At 59.3% G+C, this 17,576-nt stretch overlaps 1 protein-coding gene across 2 annotated transcripts in view; it reads left to right on the forward strand.

The window, feature by feature from the left end:
* PLCG1 (phospholipase C gamma 1) overlaps window positions 1-13,613 on the forward strand; it is a 35,966-nt gene extending 22,353 nt beyond the window's left edge. The window contains exons 5-32 of one of the 2 annotated variants that reach the window (XM_040638314.1): window positions 971-1,055; window positions 1,148-1,231; window positions 1,464-1,498; window positions 1,721-1,793; window positions 1,893-1,994; window positions 2,221-2,339; window positions 2,425-2,510; window positions 2,584-2,704; window positions 3,129-3,297; window positions 3,429-3,551; window positions 3,633-3,734; window positions 3,814-4,001; window positions 4,241-4,441; window positions 4,522-4,641; window positions 4,731-4,911; window positions 5,850-5,927; window positions 6,737-6,840; window positions 7,064-7,160; window positions 7,409-7,478; window positions 8,003-8,160; window positions 9,555-9,651; window positions 9,801-10,025; window positions 10,106-10,254; window positions 11,011-11,125; window positions 11,230-11,391; window positions 11,498-11,586; window positions 11,677-11,861; window positions 12,040-13,613. In XM_040638314.1, coding sequence (XP_040494248.1) covers window positions 971-1,055; window positions 1,148-1,231; window positions 1,464-1,498; window positions 1,721-1,793; window positions 1,893-1,994; window positions 2,221-2,339; window positions 2,425-2,510; window positions 2,584-2,704; window positions 3,129-3,297; window positions 3,429-3,551; window positions 3,633-3,734; window positions 3,814-4,001; window positions 4,241-4,441; window positions 4,522-4,641; window positions 4,731-4,911; window positions 5,850-5,927; window positions 6,737-6,840; window positions 7,064-7,160; window positions 7,409-7,478; window positions 8,003-8,160; window positions 9,555-9,651; window positions 9,801-10,025; window positions 10,106-10,254; window positions 11,011-11,125; window positions 11,230-11,391; window positions 11,498-11,586; window positions 11,677-11,861; window positions 12,040-12,082 — 3,361 coding nt within the window. In that variant the 3' untranslated portion in view covers window positions 12,083-13,613. The remainder of the gene's footprint in view (window positions 1-970; window positions 1,056-1,147; window positions 1,232-1,463; window positions 1,499-1,720; window positions 1,794-1,892; window positions 1,995-2,220; window positions 2,340-2,424; window positions 2,511-2,583; window positions 2,705-3,128; window positions 3,298-3,428; window positions 3,552-3,632; window positions 3,735-3,813; window positions 4,002-4,240; window positions 4,442-4,521; window positions 4,642-4,730; window positions 4,912-5,849; window positions 5,928-6,736; window positions 6,841-7,063; window positions 7,161-7,408; window positions 7,479-8,002; window positions 8,161-9,554; window positions 9,652-9,800; window positions 10,026-10,105; window positions 10,255-11,010; window positions 11,126-11,229; window positions 11,392-11,497; window positions 11,587-11,676; window positions 11,862-12,039) is intronic. The other variant, XM_040638315.1, reaches the window with a different exon arrangement.
* The last annotated feature ends 3,963 nt before the right edge of the window (window positions 13,614-17,576 follow it).

The raw sequence follows: 17,576 nt of genomic DNA on the forward strand, positions 1-17,576 counted from the left end.
TAGCTTGCTGGCAATGCTGATGGCAGAGAGTCAAGAGAGAGTTTGGTGATGCAGCAAGCTTCCTAACCTACAAAGCGAGGACCCTGACCGCCTCCCTGCTGGACGCCTGGGGGTCAGATGGGCCAGCACCTGCAGAGCCAGCACCTGCCGAACCACACTTGCCCAACCACACTTGCCAGTAGCAGCCGGGACCACACAGTACAGGGCTGAATCCTGGAAGGGTGTTTTGGTGCTGCCTGCCAGACTCTTGGGCAGGAGGAGGAGGGTGCCCACCTTCTCCTCCCTAACACCAGCCTCTAGGAGAGAAGGCCTCCCTTTCCCCCTTTTCCATCCTTTTGCCAGGCTCAGCAGTGTCCCCTAGTCTCACATCCTGGGCAGGGCACCGTTGGAGTGCGGGGACACTCCCTGCCAGACCCCAGGAGGTTGCCCAGTTATCAGCAGTGCTATTGCTGAGCAGGACCCCCTCTGGCCACCACCCTTTCAGTGCTGGGTGCTGAGACACAAAGTGCCAGCATTCCAGGGTGGCTGGTCAGGAATCCCCACCAAGCTGCCCCCAGGGTGTATGTGAGTGAGTTGTGCGGGGCCTGGAGGCTCAGCCGGGGAAGGCTACTTCCTGTGTCTGGGTGAGCCCACAGCCCCTAGGATGGCTGGGGGGCCAGAGGTATAGTATAGGCTTGAGTGCTGAGACCTAAAGATTGCCTCCCCTCCCCCATGCCTGACCCACTTCACTGAGCCTGCTCACTCCAATCTTGCCAGAATCATGGCCTTTTTCTTTGCTTAGATGAGGAAACTGAGCCCTAGAGAAAGGAGGGGACTTCCCTTGGTCACCCAAGGGTTCTCATTTAGCCTCACCTCAGGACTCCAGGTGCCGGGGTAGTGTTTACCTGTCCAGCCCCAGGTGGACTCAGCCCACAAGTCGGAGGTCATGAGAGGTTGGCTGAGGCCACTGGGGATGTCCCTGTTTCCTCAGTATATCAGCCAAGGACCTGAAGAACATGCTGTCCCAGGTCAACTACCGGGTCCCCAACATGCGCTTCCTCCGAGAGCGTCTGACGGTAAGGACCTCCCGGGCCATCCGCAGGCAGTGGGGGCAGCCTGGGAGCCCCTGGCCGTGGGCCTGACCAGAGTCCCGCCCCGTGCCATGTAGGACCTGGAGCAGCGCAGCAGTGACATCACCTACGGGCAGTTTGCTCAGCTGTACCGCAGCCTCATGTACAGCGCCCAGAAGACGGTGCATGAGCCACCTGCCCTCCCACGGCCCCTGCCCCTGCTCTCCCGCCCCAGCCCCAACCCTGCTTGTCTCAGCCCCACTGCCTGGCTTGAGGGCTTTCGGGTGCCATTTCTCCAGCTCTTCTCCTCTTGAGGCCTACCCCTATCTGTTGCCCCAGCCTTTCTTCCTGAAAGCCCTTTTCCCATGTGGCCTGTCAGGAGCTCTCGCTCTGACCAGCTTCTGTCTCCTGCAGATGGACCTCCCCTTCTTGGAAGCCAGTGCCCTGAGGTTTGGTTTGAAGTGGGGTGGTGGGGTTCTCCCTGGGGCCTCCTGCATCTCTGCCTGGTGACTCCTGGTACAAATAGGAGGCAGTGGGAGGGGGTGTGCCATGCTGGACCCTTTTGGGCTACGGTGCTGGTTGGGAGCTGGGCTCTGCCTTCTAAGGGCCGCTCATTGTCTACGGGCTGCGCCAGCCACCTGGCTGCCAGGTGCTCCCCTTCTTTCCCACAGGGCTGGGGAGCGGCCAGAGCTCTGTCGTGTGTCCCTTCCTGAGTTCCAGCAGTTCCTCCTCGAGTACCAGGGGGTACGGCTGGGTTGGACTGGGCCAGGGTGCCTGGCTGAGGGGGGTTGGGCTCATCACTGGCGGCCTCTCATGTGCCCCTCCCCAACCCACTCCCACCAGGAGCTGTGGGCTGTTGACCGGCTTCAGGTGCAGGAGTTCATGCTCAGCTTCCTTCGAGACCCCTTGCGAGAAATTGAAGAGCCATACTTCTCCCTGGATGAGGTAAGCCCACCTTTCACACCCCTCCGTCAGAATGCGGGGCGCTGACCAGAACCCCACCCGCATCCCAGGAGCCAGATTCTCCTTAGGGCTACCAAGTTGTTCCTTCGCACTGTCCATCTTGCCCATCGCGATGACCCTGAGCACCCTCTCTTTCCCACCACAGCCATGCCAGTGGGCTGGGGTAGTGGCTCACTCTGTCTTTCCTTTCCTTCTTGTTCCTGGACAGTTTGTCACCTTCCTGTTCTCGAAAGAGAACAGTGTGTGGAACTCGCAGCTGGATGCAGTGTGCCCAGATACCATGAACAATCCTCTCTCCCACTACTGGATCTCTTCCTCCCACAACACGTGAGTGACTCCCTCAGCCCCACCTGGCCCACCCTTAGGAGGGAGGCACTCACCCAACCACCCCTGCCCCTCCTTCCTTGTCCAGGTACCTGACCGGGGACCAGTTCTCCAGCGAGTCCTCCCTAGAAGCCTACGCTCGCTGCCTGCGGATGGGCTGTCGCTGCATTGAGTGTGCGTGGGGGCCGGGGCTGGGGGAGTAAGTTGGGGGGCCCGCCGTCTTAACTATGATCATGTTCCTCCCCAGTGGACTGCTGGGACGGCCCAGATGGGATGCCAGTCATTTACCATGGACACACCCTTACCACCAAGATCAAGTTCTCGGACGTTCTGCACACCATCAAGGAGCATGCCTTCGTGGCCTCAGAGTGAGTCAGAGGGAGGGGAGGAGGGTGGGGGTCAGCTTGGCTCCAGCTCTCTCCTGGGACAGAGGGTCCCCTCCAATGCCCTGTCCCCACTCCCCCTGTTTTTTTATCTTTGCCTTCTTGGCCTCCCCCCCTTTCTTACTGCTTGCTTGAGCCATTCTTCCGAAGCTCCTTCCTGTTTCCTGCACCCTCAGCCCCCCTCTTCGTGGGTTCTTTCTAGCCTTTGGAACAAACTAAAGCTCTACCGAACCTCAAAAAATACTTCCTTCCAGCGGCCAGGGCCAGCATCTTCTCTGGCCAGCCCGCCTCTAGACAGGGCCCCCAGGCCCTTGGTTCCTAACACCTTTTCTGAGGGACTGTTTGGACTGAGTGTTGACCCCTCAAAATTGTAAGGTCTCTCTCACTGCACTGGTCCCCTACCCTGCAGGTACCCGGTCATCCTGTCCATCGAGGACCACTGCAGCATTGCTCAGCAGAGAAATATGGCACAGTATTTCAAGAAGGTGCTTGGGGACACACTCCTTACCAAGCCCGTGGACATCGCTGCCGACGGGCTCCCCTCGCCCAACCAGCTCAAGAGGAAGATCCTCATCAAGGTAACGGCGGGGGCCCCACACTTCCTAGCACCCTCCCAGGCCACGGCTCCTGCTGGCGGTCTCAGCCTGGGTGAGGAGGTGGGGGCGGTGTGACTGGGCTGGCGCTGCCACATCCCGGCCTGTCCCCGTAGCACAAGAAGCTGGCGGAGGGCAGCGCCTACGAAGAGGTGCCTACGTCGGTGATGTACTCCGAGAATGATATCAGCAACTCCATCAAGAATGGCATCCTCTACCTGGAGGACCCCGTGAACCATGTGAGGGCCGGGCCGGGCTGAGCATGGCGGGCCCGGTGGGAGGAGGCCTCCGTTCACAGGCCCTGCTTCGGTCTCTCCCAGGAATGGTACCCCCACTACTTCGTTCTGACCAGCAGCAAGATCTACTACTCTGAGGAGACCAGCAGCGACCAGGGCAATGAGGATGAGGAGGAGCCCAAGGAGGTGAGGGGCCAGCCCAGGGCTGGGGGCCGGGCTGGGGTCAGAGTCACTGAGTGTCTTTGCTGTTGCCCTCCCCCCACAGGCCAGTGGCAGCACAGAGCTGCACTCCAGTGAGAAGTGGTTCCATGGGAAGCTCGGGGCGGGACGGGACGGACGGCACATCGCTGAGCGCCTGCTCACCGAGTACTGCATCGAGACCGGGGCCCCTGATGGCTCCTTCCTCGTGCGGGAGAGCGAGACCTTCGTGGGCGACTACACCCTCTCTTTCTGGTAACCCACTCCCAGCGAGTGTGCTGCGCTCCGATGTGCGCCCCCCGCCCCGAGACCACCACAGTCTGTAGTCGGTCTCTTACAGGCTCTCACACGCACACGCGCACATACTTTTCTGGGTGCTTTGAAGCTGTCCTGCGGGTCTGCCCAGCCCTTGAGCTCCTCAGGCGCCTCGCCTGGGCTGGAGCACAGCATTCAGGGCCACGCCTGCTTCTCACCACCTCCCCGTCTTCCCGTAGGAGGAACGGAAAAGTCCAGCACTGCCGGATCCACTCCCGGCAGGACGCTGGGGCCCCCAAGTTCTTCTTGACAGACAACTTGGTCTTTGACTCACTCTATGACCTCATCACGCACTACCAGCAGGTGCCCCTGCGCTGCAACGAATTTGAGATGCGCCTCTCAGAGCCTGTCCCGCAGACCAATGCCCACGAGAGCAAAGAGTGAGGGAGGGGCCAGGGGCCAGGTGCCGGGTGGGGACCTGAGTGGTGGTGGCCAGGGCTTGACTCGGGCCCGTCCTCAGGTGGTACCACGCCAGCCTGACCAGAGCTCAGGCTGAGCACATGCTGATGCGTGTCCCCCGGGATGGGGCCTTCCTGGTGAGAAAACGGAATGAGCCCAACTCCTACGCCATCTCCTTCCGGTGAGGGCTGCGGCCTTGGGGTGCTCTAGGTGGTGCGGGGCCACGCCTGAGTCTGGGCCGCCCTGACCCCGTGTGACTGTTCTGTTAAGGGCCGAGGGCAAGATCAAGCATTGCCGCGTCCAGCAGGAGGGCCAGACGGTGATGCTGGGCAACTCGGAGTTTGACAGCCTCGTGGACCTCATCAGCTACTATGAGAAGCACCCGCTGTACCGCAAGATGAAGCTGCGCTACCCCATCAACGAGGAGGCGCTAGAGAAGATCGGCACCGCTGTGAGGGCCCGGTGCTTGCGGCGGGCGGCGTGGCGGCAGTGACCCTGGCCTAGCTGCTGGGCGGTCGTGGGACAATCCGGCTGTATGAGACACAGAAGCCAGGGATATTGTAGGAGATCCTGGACGGGTCCCTCTGCCCGGCTGGGCGCCACGGTATAGGTGCCGGGACAGTGTCCTGGAGGGACTGTTATCTACGAGGATGTGTCTGTAAGGATGAGTGTGCGTTAGGTGAAGAGGTTAGAGGTGGGCGTCTAAGCAGAGCGCCCCTGCGAGCTGGGGGGTGGGGTGAGGAGGTCCTGGAGCTCACACAGGGAATGGTAGGCCCAAGGCCAGAGGCTTCCCCAGCTGGGCATGGACTAGACTCACTAGGGCAGAGGGGAGAGTTGGCTACAGAAGTGTGGCTGTGGAGGGAAGAGGCACGGGGGTAAGACAAGTGAGGTGGAAGGCTGCACAGATGGCATTGGGGGCAGGAAGGGCTTGGGATTGGGACCATGGCCTTGGACAGAAGGAAGGCATCTAGGATGGGAGGTCCACTTGAGACTTATCATCAGTGAGCATGGGTGTCCAAGGAGAGGACTACACACACTGGGGCCCGGCGCTGGGCTGGTGGATTGGCGTGTGTGGGGAAGGGAGGGAGCCGCTGGGCTAGAAAGTTGAGTGCGTGGCACCTGCGGGACTCCACTGCAGACAGCTGGGCAGCAGTTTGGGCCTTTGGGAACAGAGAGGTTTCAGAATCATGAGGTGGGTGTAAGAAGGTGGAGAGAGGGGAGGGCTAGGCCGTGCCCACAGGTCTCAGATGCTGGTGGACCCGACGCCAGGGAAGGGGCAGACTTGGCCTTGTGAGGCAGGACACGTGGGCCTGCCGCACCGATCGGAGGCACAGGGAAGCCGGTAGTCCTCCCCAGGTGTTAACAGATCCCATTTGGTCCTATTCCCAGGAGCCTGACTATGGAGCCTTGTATGAGGGACGCAACCCTGGCTTCTACGTGGAGGCAAATCCTATGCCGACTTTCAAGGTATAGCATGAGGCCTCTGGGCACAGGAAGCAGGCGAGGGTCCTCAGCTGCTCAGGGCTTGCATTTCTCTGCTCAGAGGCCCATCTGTGGTCGTTGTGGAGAAGTGGTGCTTGTGGTTTTCCGAGGCCTGAGAGGTTGTGAGAGACGTGTGGTTTGTGTATGACCACAGCTCTCCTGGGGCCGACCCCCTCCCAGACCTTGTCCCTGGGGGGTCCACACTGACCCTTCCAGATTGCCCCCCAGGGTAACTCCCGTTTCCTCCCTGGGTGGCAGCAGGGCAGGGGCAGGCCACACTGGCCAGAAAACTTTGTTCTTTGCTACTCAGTCCCTCACCTCGTGAAGATCTGTCAGAGAGCATCTTCCTCTTTTTGCTTTTTTCTCCAAGGAGTAAAGGAGTTGTGCCCTATTCCTCAGCCCCTTCGCTCAGCAGCCAGGGAGCCTGGGAAGAAGGTTCTTTTTTCCTACTTTCCAGATGAGGAATGATGGGGTCCCAGCCATGCCCATAGGCTTTCAGGTCCCAGGGGAGGCACTCGGGGCACCTACAGAGATACTGTCCTACCTGGCCTGCCAGCCCTGACCCCTGGGGACAGATTCAAGGTTTTCCCTGAGGCCCAGGCTGGGGCGCTTGCAGGGTTCCACCTGGACTCCCAGGAGTCTCACTGGCAGAGGCCCTGGGTCTGCCCTCCGTCCCATCTGCCCTGGAGTCTCCTGTAGGGCCCGTGGTGAGGACTGTGGCTGAATGGGTTGCCCCAGGTCAGGAGAGTGGCGAGGAGGGACTACCTGCTCTAAGCGGCGCTTCCCCCCTGCAGTGTGCGGTCAAAGCCCTCTTTGACTACAAGGCCCAGAGGGAGGACGAGCTGACGTTCACAAAGAGCGCCATCATCCAGAACGTGGAGAAGCAAGAAGGCGGCTGGTAAGCCCGGTCCCCGGAATCAGAGCCTGTGGGGTGTGTGGCAGGCCAGGAGGTGAGGACCCCGCACGCACTGCCGCCACCGCACGGCCGTGGGACGTCTGTCCCGCACGGGCACCGGCAGTGCTGGCTGCAGCCTGGGTTCCGTGTGGGGCCTTGACAAGGGCTCCCCTCCTTGTAGGAGTTTGGGGTGGTTGTTGGGGTCAGCACCATGTGGCTTCCACAGGTGGCGGGGGGACTACGGGGGGAAGAAGCAGCTGTGGTTCCCGTCAAACTACGTGGAGGAGATGGTCAGCCCTGCATCCCTGGAGCCGGAGAGGGAGGTGAGCACGGAGCCATGGTGGTGGGACACGCCAGCCACACACACTGTCAGGGTGCCTGTGCACGCACGGCCCCCATCATCTGTGGTCCACTCACACCCACTGTGGGGCCGTGGTTTCCAGGACACATACTGTGTTTGTGTTGTCCTGCGTATGCTCGTGAGATGTGTTGTTGCATGCACACAGACCGCCCGTCCCACGCATGCGTGCAGCAGGTAAGCTGACGAGCCCATGGGCTTTGCTTTCCACAGCACTTGGACGAGAACAGCCCCCTGGGGGACTTGCTCCGGGGGGTCTTGGATGTGCCGGCTTGTCAGATTGGTGAGCCCCCATCCCGTTTTCCAGCCCACCGTTCCTTAGGGTCAGGCTGTCCTTTGTGGCTCTCAGTGTGTGCCGCGGGAAGAAGCCAAAGGCTGCCCTCACTCTGAGCTCTCCCTGTGCTTCGATTCCCCCTTGACGCCCTGGGCTCCTGTCTTCACCTCCAGCTTTGAGCCCTGCATGCTCACCCGGAGCCAGGCATTGTGGGAGACGCAGATGGCTCGCTGACCTCCACAGTCCTCATAGGCGGGGTCCCAGGGTGTGCCTGGCGTGGAGACAGGGTGGGGCAGGGCAGGGGACACAGGGGAGACAGACCCAGGTTTGAGCCCGGGCCCACCTCTCCCAGCAGTGACTTCTCTCAGAGCCGTGGCGTCCTCTGCTGGAACATGGGTCTGGCCGAGCAGCCCTGTCCCCCTTGCGATGTGTGGGAGGGAGGACAGGTTGGGGGTGGACACTGAGCCAGCGCCTGGGTTGTGTTGTCTGAGACGCAGAAACATCTTGCCAGCTCTGTTCTCTCGCTCTCCCAGCCATCCGTCCTGAGGGCAAGAACAGCCGGCTCTTCGTCTTCTCCATCAGCATGGCTTCAGTGGCGCACTGGTCCTTGGACGTCGCTGCTGACTCACAGGAGGAGCTGCAGGACTGGGTGAAGAAGATCCGAGAAGTGGCCCAGACGGCAGATGCCAGGGTGAGAGGCGTCTGTGGGGGCGAAGGGGGGCGCGTTGGCAGCCTGTGAGCCTTTTGGGGGTGAGGCCTGCGGCACCAAGCCCACTTGTAGGCCGGGAGCTGCGGGAAACACACGGAGCCAGCCCCGTGGCTCCATCAGTGCTGAGTTGGAGATCGCCGGAGACACCCCCGTGGGTCTGCCTGGCAGTCACTTGCATATACAAGGGCAGAGGCCACGGAAGTCCTGGGCTGGAAGCCGGAGGAATGAGTGGTGTGGAGTGGGAGGGGGGCTTCACTTTGAGGGTGTGGGTGGCCGGGGGAGCAGCCAGGAAGGGCAGGCCAGAGAAGCGGGAAGCAGCCAGGGTGGATGGGGTCTGATGCGTTGTGGGGCTGTGGAGGTACTGACAGGCACGCTAAGAACCTGAAAGTGCCCATTGGTTTTGTCAGCAGCAAACGGCCCTGGGGCCACTATTAGGAACCATAGCAGTGTGGTGGCCAGGGTTGGGTGGCAGTGGGCATCGGGGAGTACGGAGTGGCAAAGGCGGTGCTCCTCTACGGGGCCAGAGCCCGGGCAGGCTTTCACACTGACTGCTGAAGGAGCCAGCGGGGAGGGGAGGAGGGAGGCCTCTTCCACGGAGCTGGGGGAGTGGAGAGGAAAGTATGCGTAAGGGTTAAGGGAATTCGTGGGATGGCCATTCCCCTGGTGGTTGGTGTGGGGTAGAAGGCTAGAATACTACAGGACTGTGGCTGCTTCAGAAAACCCGTACCCACGAGCCCCACAGAGAATGGAAGGTGCTGAGGATTTTACTGGCAGACCCACCGGTTGAGGGATGGATTCTGGGGTCTGGGCTGAAAGAGGGAGTAAGAATGTGAGTGTAGGAGCCCCAGATGGAAGAAAGTGGGCCTCCGGGGGGATGAGGACAAGACAGGGCACACTTGTGAGTGGCTGTGGTGGGTAGGTGGCTGCGCTGGGGTTGGGGGAGCTGAAGCGGTGAGGTTCTTAGGGCTGGGAGGTGGGGGGAACCATCCTCAGGGTACCAAAGACTGAGCTATAGGCCTGCGTCCCACTGAAGTCACAGGAAGCTGCCTTTTTGCCAGGGGAGGCGGGGTACCCGATGGTCACAAAGCATCAGTGGAGAGCACAGCCAGCCCCAGGACTCTGAGCTGTCACTGAGGCATGGGTGGTGGTGAGGATCCCACCCTCCAAGAGTCTCGGAGGGCAAGTGTGGCCTTCAGGGCAGAGAAGAAATATGATTCTGGAATGGGCCTTGGGGACAGAGGGCCCTTGTTTACTGTCCAGTGGGGTCTGGAAGATGCAGGGGGCAGGGAAGGGCCCGGAGAGCACCTGCGGTGTGGGTGCACCCTTCTGCCGGGCAGGGGCTCCAGCCTGGGGTTACAGGCTGTGTGTGTCACCAGCTCACGGAGGGGAAGATGATGGAGCGCAGGAAGAAGATTGCCCTGGAGCTCTCCGAGCTGGTTGTCTACTGTCGGCCTGTTCCCTTCGATGAAGAGAGTAAGGACTGAGGCCCTGGCAGGGTGGGTTTTGGGTACCCTCCCTGGCAGGTGGAAGAGGGAACAGCATTTTATTCCTTTATATGGGGTTTGGGGGAACTGCCTGGGAGGGTGGGCTGACTCTGTAAGCATTCTCCCTGTTTGGCCCAGAGATTGGCACAGAACGTGCCTGCTACCGGGACATGTCGTCCTTTCCGGAAACCAAGGCTGAGAAATACGTGAACAAGGCCAAAGGCAAGAAGTTCCTCCAGTACAACCGCCTGCAGCTCTCCCGCATCTACCCCAAGGGCCAGCGGCTAGACTCCTCCAATTACGACCCCTTGCCCATGTGGATCTGCGGCAGTCAGCTGGTGGCCCTCAACTTCCAGACGCCAGGTGAGGAGCTGCCCTGTGGGGCAGGGCGGGGGCTCTGCTGGGCCGTTGGGCTGGAGTCCACCGTGCCTTGGCTCTTCCAGACAAGCCTATGCAGATGAACCAGGCGCTCTTCATGGCCGGCGGCCACTGCGGCTACGTGCTGCAGCCCAGCACCATGCGGGATGAGGCCTTTGACCCCTTTGACAAGAGCAGCCTCCGAGGCCTAGAGCCATATGCCATCTGCATTGAGGTGCGTGGTGCACACATACGGGCTTCAGGGTGGGTGGGGGTCGCTCTGCCGGGGCTCCTTTCCAGAGTCAAGGATCGGGTGTCCGTGTGACTGGGGTGGGAGGGGGCACTGGCCTGTTACTGAGCTTGAGGAAGGTGTCACCGTCCTCTGAGGCAGGAAGGCAGCTGCCAGCTCCACCGCGGGGCCGGGCCCAGAGCGGGGAAGGCCCGAGGCAGGTGGGCTACACGTGGCCTGTTCTCAGCACTGAAGAGTCAGACCGTCCAGTGAGGCCAAGCCGTGGGTAGCCGCTGCCTGGCAGGACAGGGAGGTGGTGCTGGTGGCGAGCCAGCTGCAGGGGCCAGCGAGAATGGGGCTTGAGAGTGAGTGACCCCTGCGCCCAGCTCTGTTTTGGAACCGGTCCCGAGCAGCTGGGCGGTGAGGGCGCCAAGGAGCCGTGCTGTGGGCTTCAGGGTGGGTGGGGTGAGGAGAGCATAGCGTGAGCACTTGCTCCTTCTCCGAGAAGAGATTGCTGTTTTTTTTCCCTGTGGGGAAGTCTTAATTAAAAGATGTCCGTGTTAGAACAGACGTGGATTTAATGAGGTAGATGGGAAAACTCCCGTGAAGTCTAAAGCGAAGATTTCCCACGCCACTGCTCTTAACGGCTCTGATGCTGGGAGCCATTCAGCGGGTCCAGCAGAGGGCGCAGTGCCTCCACTGCATAGTGAGGACTGGGAAGGAGCTAGAACAGTCCCCAGCCCATCTTGGCCTGCCTTCCAGGTGCTGGGGGCCCGGCACCTGCCAAAGAATGGCCGAGGCATCGTGTGTCCTTTTGTGGAGATTGAGGTGGCCGGAGCGGAATATGACAGCATCAAGCAGAAGACAGAGTTTGTGGGTAGGTCTGCCTTCCCCGCTTGTCATGCCCTGAAGGCCCTTCCACACCGGCGACCCTGTCCTCTCAAGGCGGTGGCCTGAGGCCTTTTGCCCTGACTTTCGCAGTGGACAATGGACTGAACCCTGTGTGGCCTGCCAAGCCCTTCCACTTCCAGATCAGTAACCCGGAATTCGCCTTTTTGCGCTTTGTGGTGTATGAGGAAGACATGTTTAGTGACCAGAACTTCTTGGCTCAGGCTACCTTCCCGGTGAAAGGCCTGAAGACAGGTGAGGACCCTTCCTAGAGACAGTACCTGGGAGTGTGGGGGACGTGGGGGGTGGGCCCCCCGCTCGGCTCCCGCCCAGGCTGAGGGCCAAGCCTCCCTCCTCCTAGGATACAGAGCCGTGCCTTTGAAGAACAACTACAGTGAGGACTTGGAGCTGGCCTCCCTGCTCGTCAAGATCGATGTTTTCCCTGCCAAGGTAACCATAGCGGGGGCGGGGGGCGGGCGGGCTACAGCCTTACAAGGTCCTAGGGAGGCACTGACCGCTCGTGCACTGCTCTTGTTGAAGCAGGAGAACGGGGACCTCAGTCCCTTCAGTATGTCTCTGCGGGAGCGGGGCTCCGATACCTCAGGCCAGCTGTTTCATGGCCGGGCCCGGGAAGGTTCCTTTGAAGCCCGCTACCAGCAGCCATTTGAGGACTTTCGTATCTCCCAGGAGCAGCTGGCAGACCATTTTGACATTCGGGAACGGAGGTGAGGGGATGGAGCATGGGTGGCATATCGGAGAGAGGGGAAGGGGAGGTTGCGGCCCCTTCTGTGTCCTTCTCTTGCTCCTGGGTAGAAGTTTTCCTTGTCTGGCTTTCCTTGTCTTGGGCTGTTCCACTGGGCCCGCGAGGCCCCACTCCTGGTAAGGACACTCTCTTCTGTCCAGGGCCCCACGAAGGACTCGGGTCAACGGAGACAACCGCCTCTAGTCGTGCGCCAGCCTCGTTGAGAGCAGCAGGTGCCGCGTGCCTCATGGAGCGCCGTGAGCTGGGTGCTTGGGAAGTGGCCTGTGGAGGCAGCCATCCTAGCCCCGAGGCCTGGAGCCTGGATTCCAGCAGTGACTGCTAGACAAAACCAAGCCATTAATGAGATGTATTACTGTTTGGGGCCTCCATGCCCCAGCTCTGGGTGAAGGCAAAAACTGTACTGTGTCTCGAATTAATTAAGCACACACATCTGGTCCTGACTTCGGGAGATGGAGCCTTCCGTCTGTGGGGCCAGGACCATGGCTGCAGCGCCTTGGAGAGAGAGGCTGCCTCAGCCCGCGGCACGGGAGGCTCCGAGGAACCGCTGACCTTCCTGAGAGCAGCAGCAGCAGCCTCGCTGGGCCAGGGAAACAATCCCAAGTTTACATTGTCCTGTAGCTTTAAAACCCCAGCCGGGCAGGGGCGGGGGTAGGGTGGCCCTGGAGCCAGGGAGGGCGGAGGAGCGCAGGACCCGCCGGGAGAGGGGCTCTGCCTGCTCGAGGAAGAGGACACAGCACAAGGGCACGCTGCCCATGGCCGGGAACACCGCCCAGCCTGCAACCTACAGGGGATCGTGCTAGTAACAGCAGCAGTGGTGGGCCGTGGAGGGTTACCCTGCCGGCCCCGTGTGAGGGTGCCCGAGGAGGCCGAGCCCCAGGGCGCCGCCTGGAGGAGGGACAGCGGCACCTCAGGACCTTGGGAGGAGGAGGCCCTGGACACCCTGTGCCACCGTGGGCCACACTGCCTGCCTGCTACCCGAAGCCCGGGGGGTGGCAGCCCACGGTGGATGCTCTGGATGTGCACCTGAAGTCCGGACCCGCTCACTGGGGTGAGCTGCACAGCGGCTCCTGCCACGTGGTCAGCGAGGGCGTGCCTTGCCCCTACGCAGAGGCCACTGCCAGGCAGAGAGCCTAACAGCAAGATCGACGCACGGGAGGCCTTTGTCGGAGACGGGTGCAGCGGGGCCGGGATGGAGGAGCAAGTAGCGGGCCATAGCGGGGATTTTCCCCAGTGCGTTCAGGAAACTCCCGCACACACGGACATGCCTCCTTCGGGGCGCCCTCCAGCAGGCCGGCTAGGGGACCCCCTCCGCCCGCCCCCTAGTTCAGACTGAAGACCCCTGTCCCTGTTGCAGCAGCAGACCTGGGATCGGAGCCTACAGACAGCACAGCAGAAGGATGCCGAGATGATCCTGAGTGTTCATTAAACCAGTTGAAAGTCCTGTTACTGGGCATCTGTGGTGTTGGAGATGGAATTTTAAAGGTTATTTTTTGCACACCCTGTTTCTCACTATCTTCATTATTTCACGTAGGTGTATGATTTTCTAGGTCTTCCACTTCTAACCAGAAAGCTGCTTGGTTGGGAGGTTGGGGAGCAAAATGAATGAACTTGTCTGTGCACTGTGGCAGAACTGTTATTTTTATGGATTTTACAGCTCAACTAACAGTGTTACTTTTTCAAGATTTATATATTTATATACTCTTAAGAAAAACCACTGAGCCGTTAAAGCCTTGTTATTATTCGATCCTAATAGTGATTCCGTTTTCTATAGCTTACTCTTAGGGTAGAAGGTAAATTATTTAACATTCTATTAAACTTTCCATATCATGGATTATAAACCGAAGGAAATTATACAATTTCTGAGAAAATGTATTGGTTTATTTAAACTAATTCCCAGGTTGTCTTTGCAAGTATGACTTTACAATCTTGTCCATAGCAAACACATCTATATCTGGTTGCCAACATTTGGTTTATAATTTAAATATTAACAAAAATCTTAAATTTCATTGGAAAAGCCTTCCTTCTGAAAAGGACTTAACCGTAATTTTCTTCTCAGTAGGATCGTCACTAACTTACTCCTGCCCCTCACCTTTGGAGGGAAGCCTTGGGGCAGAACCCAGAGGAGGGAGGAGGCGGGGGGAGAGGGCTGGCTGCGACCTGCCCCGTGGGGACAGTTGGACTACAGACGGTGAGGCTGTTGGGAATGGGGTAGGTGGGGGCGGGAAGAGAAGAAACAGCACAGCCCATTCTGATGGCAGGTGGTTTTTTGGTTTGAAGGCAAAGACGACTCCGTATCCTCCCCTCAGGAATGAAAGAGGGTGAGGGAGTTGCGTGCTTTGTGGTCGGTGCAGGGGCAGCTGCTGCTGTCTAGCTGGTGCAAAGACCCCAGAGAGGAGAAGGAAGAGGCTGGGCAGGGAGCCCCACTCAAGGACAGAGGCGCCTCGCAGCACAGCCCGCACTCCGCACACGCAAGCCCGCCGCCTGCATCTGGGCTTGGAATCTGCCATCCGCTGGCTGTGCAGGCCTCTTCGAGGTCTGACTGCCAAATAAACCGTTCCCACGTCCCTTTGTGGGCTCTTTTGGGGGTGCTCAGGAGAGCAGGTTGTCTGGAGACTTGTTAACTTTGGGCCATTTGCGGGGTGGTGAGTCTGCAGTGGAAGTTGGGGGAGGAGGTCTCAGTTTTCGGCAACTTCCAGGCCAAGCAGATCTCCCCTCCCCTGGGCTACGAGGTGGGGTGAGGCCACCCACTCCTCTGGCTCTTCTGCAGAGGGTATGTTGGGGACGAGCGTGGCCACCGGCCTGCCCGTGAGCGAGCCTGGGTTTCCGCGGCCTGCCAGCTCTGGTGGTGAGCGGGAAGCAACCTGAGCCCCCTCCCAGCCCACAGAAGCCTCTCCTTCCACAGCGCAGCAGCGTTCAGAAGTAGGGTGAAAAGCCTCGACAGCTTGCGCAACCCAATCTCTGCACAGACCTGGTTGAAAAGGCCATGCCCTTACCTTCCCCGTGGTCTGTGCCGGTGTAGACCAGAAATGACCCACGTAAGCACGGTTGCCTGCCTGGTGGGTGCGTGGGGACAGGCCTAAAAAGCCAGTCCAGGAGCCTGAAAAGATCTGTCACTGAAAAGATGCAGGTAAGTGTAATCAGTTGGTTCTTAAAATGGTAATTAGTACACCCCTGGTGTGAGAATACACATACCACACAAAGCATGGTGAGACCAAGACTTTTAAGTCCAGTCCAAGGCTGATGAAGAGTTACAGGTTCCAAGCATCCCTCTCCTGTATGACAAGTCAGAGCACAAAGACCTAACAGTTGCCAAGTTTACAGATCGCAGGCCAGTCCTGGTTGACTGTAGGTCCCTCTGAGCACCACCCACCTGGAGAACTGGGATCAGTTTAGGATAGTTCTCGTCCACTGAGAAGCTTCGACAGCCAGCATCAGAGCCCCTCCTGCTCAGGTTCTGGCTGGCCCCCTGGCTCCCTTCTAGAGCTGCTCAGACCTACTCAGAGAGGATGGTCCTTTCCCCGCAGAGAAGGTGGCAGGCGGGAGTTAACCTGGACTTCCCTGAGCCATGTTTTCCTGCTCCAGATTCTTGTGGCCAGGAGAGAGTTTTTCTGATCTATGAAGGACGAGGTTCTGCACTGGTCTTTTGGGTAGGGGCCATCTGTCATCACAGGACATGCGTGGCTTGTTGGTGTTGGCCATTTTTAGTTTAATCAGAACATAAGTTTATTTACTGAACGAGTGTCTTTCTGGAGTGTGACTTGGGGAAGAACAGCTCTGAAGTCCTTACGGTGGCTTCACAGACCTGAGGCATGCCTGTCCCCCCGCCACCCCCCCCTTCGACACTGCCTTTGCTTTTCCTTGCCAATGCCTTGATCTCTCTCTCATCCTAGCAGAAAACGTGACAACCCTCAGTTATGCAAATGCACGGATCAGTTTCACCTCCATTTCCTCCAGACCTGACCTCATCGATTGCCCAGGGAGGCCCCACTAGCAGGTGAGGTGAAGGGAGACCCTCACTCAAGCCTGAAGGTCTGGGCCTAGGGTGGGTAGTTGCCTCACTGTGCATGCAGGCCCTGTCCCTGCAGTGGGACAGCTCGGGCTGGCACTGCCTCCCACCCACTGGGTTAGGCGTCACCTGGGAAGCTTCCGAAAAATACCAGTACCCAGAGCCCTGTTTTCCAAAAGCTGCATGAGCCAAATGAGCCGTCAGGGTTGAGACCCACCAGTTTGGGCAGAGGACACCCAAAAAAGGGCCAGGGAGAGGAAGTCCACGGTGCCAGGGCCAAAGACAAGCAGTGGATGGCTCCCTGCAGGGCCCCTCTCCTACTGTCTCCAACGGGAACTCCCGCCTAGTTGGTAGAGCAGGGACAAGGAGACTGCACTCCCCAGGGGCAGGCCTGGCCTTGGCGGCCAGCGGACGAGTGCACAGAGCACTGCCAGCGAGGCCAGCGGCTTGCTGAAGCCCCTGCAGAGAGAGCAGTCAGGCCGGGAACCCCTCTCTCAAGGCTGCCCGACGCCGAGGCCAGTGTGATTCACAAGGATCTGTGGCCGTGAGCAGAGGACACAAGCACCCCCCCTCCTGACCAGGCACATCCCGACCACCACACCTGAAGGCTGGGGCTGGTTCAAAACTCAGTCGTCTTTCCTTTTAAGCCCGTCTCTCACCACTGCTGTTCTTTTGAAGGGAGAAACCACTACAACCAGTATGAGGTTATCCCACCAAACTAGTCATGGAACAAAATAAGGTCCTGCCTCCTCACATTTCAGTTCAGGAGACAAAGCCCTGTCTCAGCCTAAGAATCCTCACCGGGTCTTCCTCTGAGAATCCCCAGGGGACTTACGCCCAGCAGTCAGGCAGGGGTTCTGTTTCCCGCCTCAGGCACGGCAGCCGCCCCGCAGAAGCTCCCGGCAACCCCTGCTCACTTGTCCTGCCCACTCTGTCCACAGCTGTGAACCAAGAAGCCCCCCCCCCCGCCTGAGTGCGCGCCCACCCTGGGGGTTCGGCTGACTGGCCTCAGGGCTCCACACCAGGCTGGTCCAGCTCTCAAGGACTCGCTTTACATGCGACACAGAGCTGCTTTCCCAAGGCTTATGCTGGCCTCCAGAAGGGCCAAGTCAGGGACAGGCCCTGGTGTCCACCCGGGACAAGAACTGCCTTGGTATGTCTCTGTCCCAGGTGATACTATCTGTGGGCTCCTTTTTTCCTGTCACAGGCCCTCAGGGTCACCCCAACAAGATGCAATTGCTCTGAATCTTAGAAATGAGGCTTTTAACATTCCTTCGAGGCCCCCGGGTCCTTATGCGTATTCCCCAGTCACTCCTTAGCAAACAGGACAAGCTCTGCTTCTGAGTACTCCTTTCATGGGGAAAAACGGGGAAAGGAAGGACTTGCCAGCATCCTCTCACCAGACACCTGAAGACTCCAGGTCTGACTCATCTCCCTTTGTCTATGTAACGTGATTTCTAAAAACAGCACAGTTCCGTCACGTAGAAGCCAATCCCGTGGACACAGCGGTGTGGGAGATGGCGAGTGGAACTTTCCTGAAGTGGCCAAAGGGAACGGCCTTGCTCATCCATCCAAGTTTAAGGTCGGGCTTGCCCACTAAATAAATCAGCAGATGTGAAGTGTTTTTAGTTTTTCGGGCTCCCCCACAAAACAAAGTCAGCAGATGTGAAA

Source organism: Ursus maritimus, unplaced genomic scaffold (genome assembly GCF_017311325.1).
Source record: "Ursus maritimus isolate PB19 unplaced genomic scaffold, ASM1731132v1 scaffold_22, whole genome shotgun sequence".
NCBI classification, from domain to species: Eukaryota; Metazoa; Chordata; class Mammalia; order Carnivora; family Ursidae; genus Ursus; species Ursus maritimus.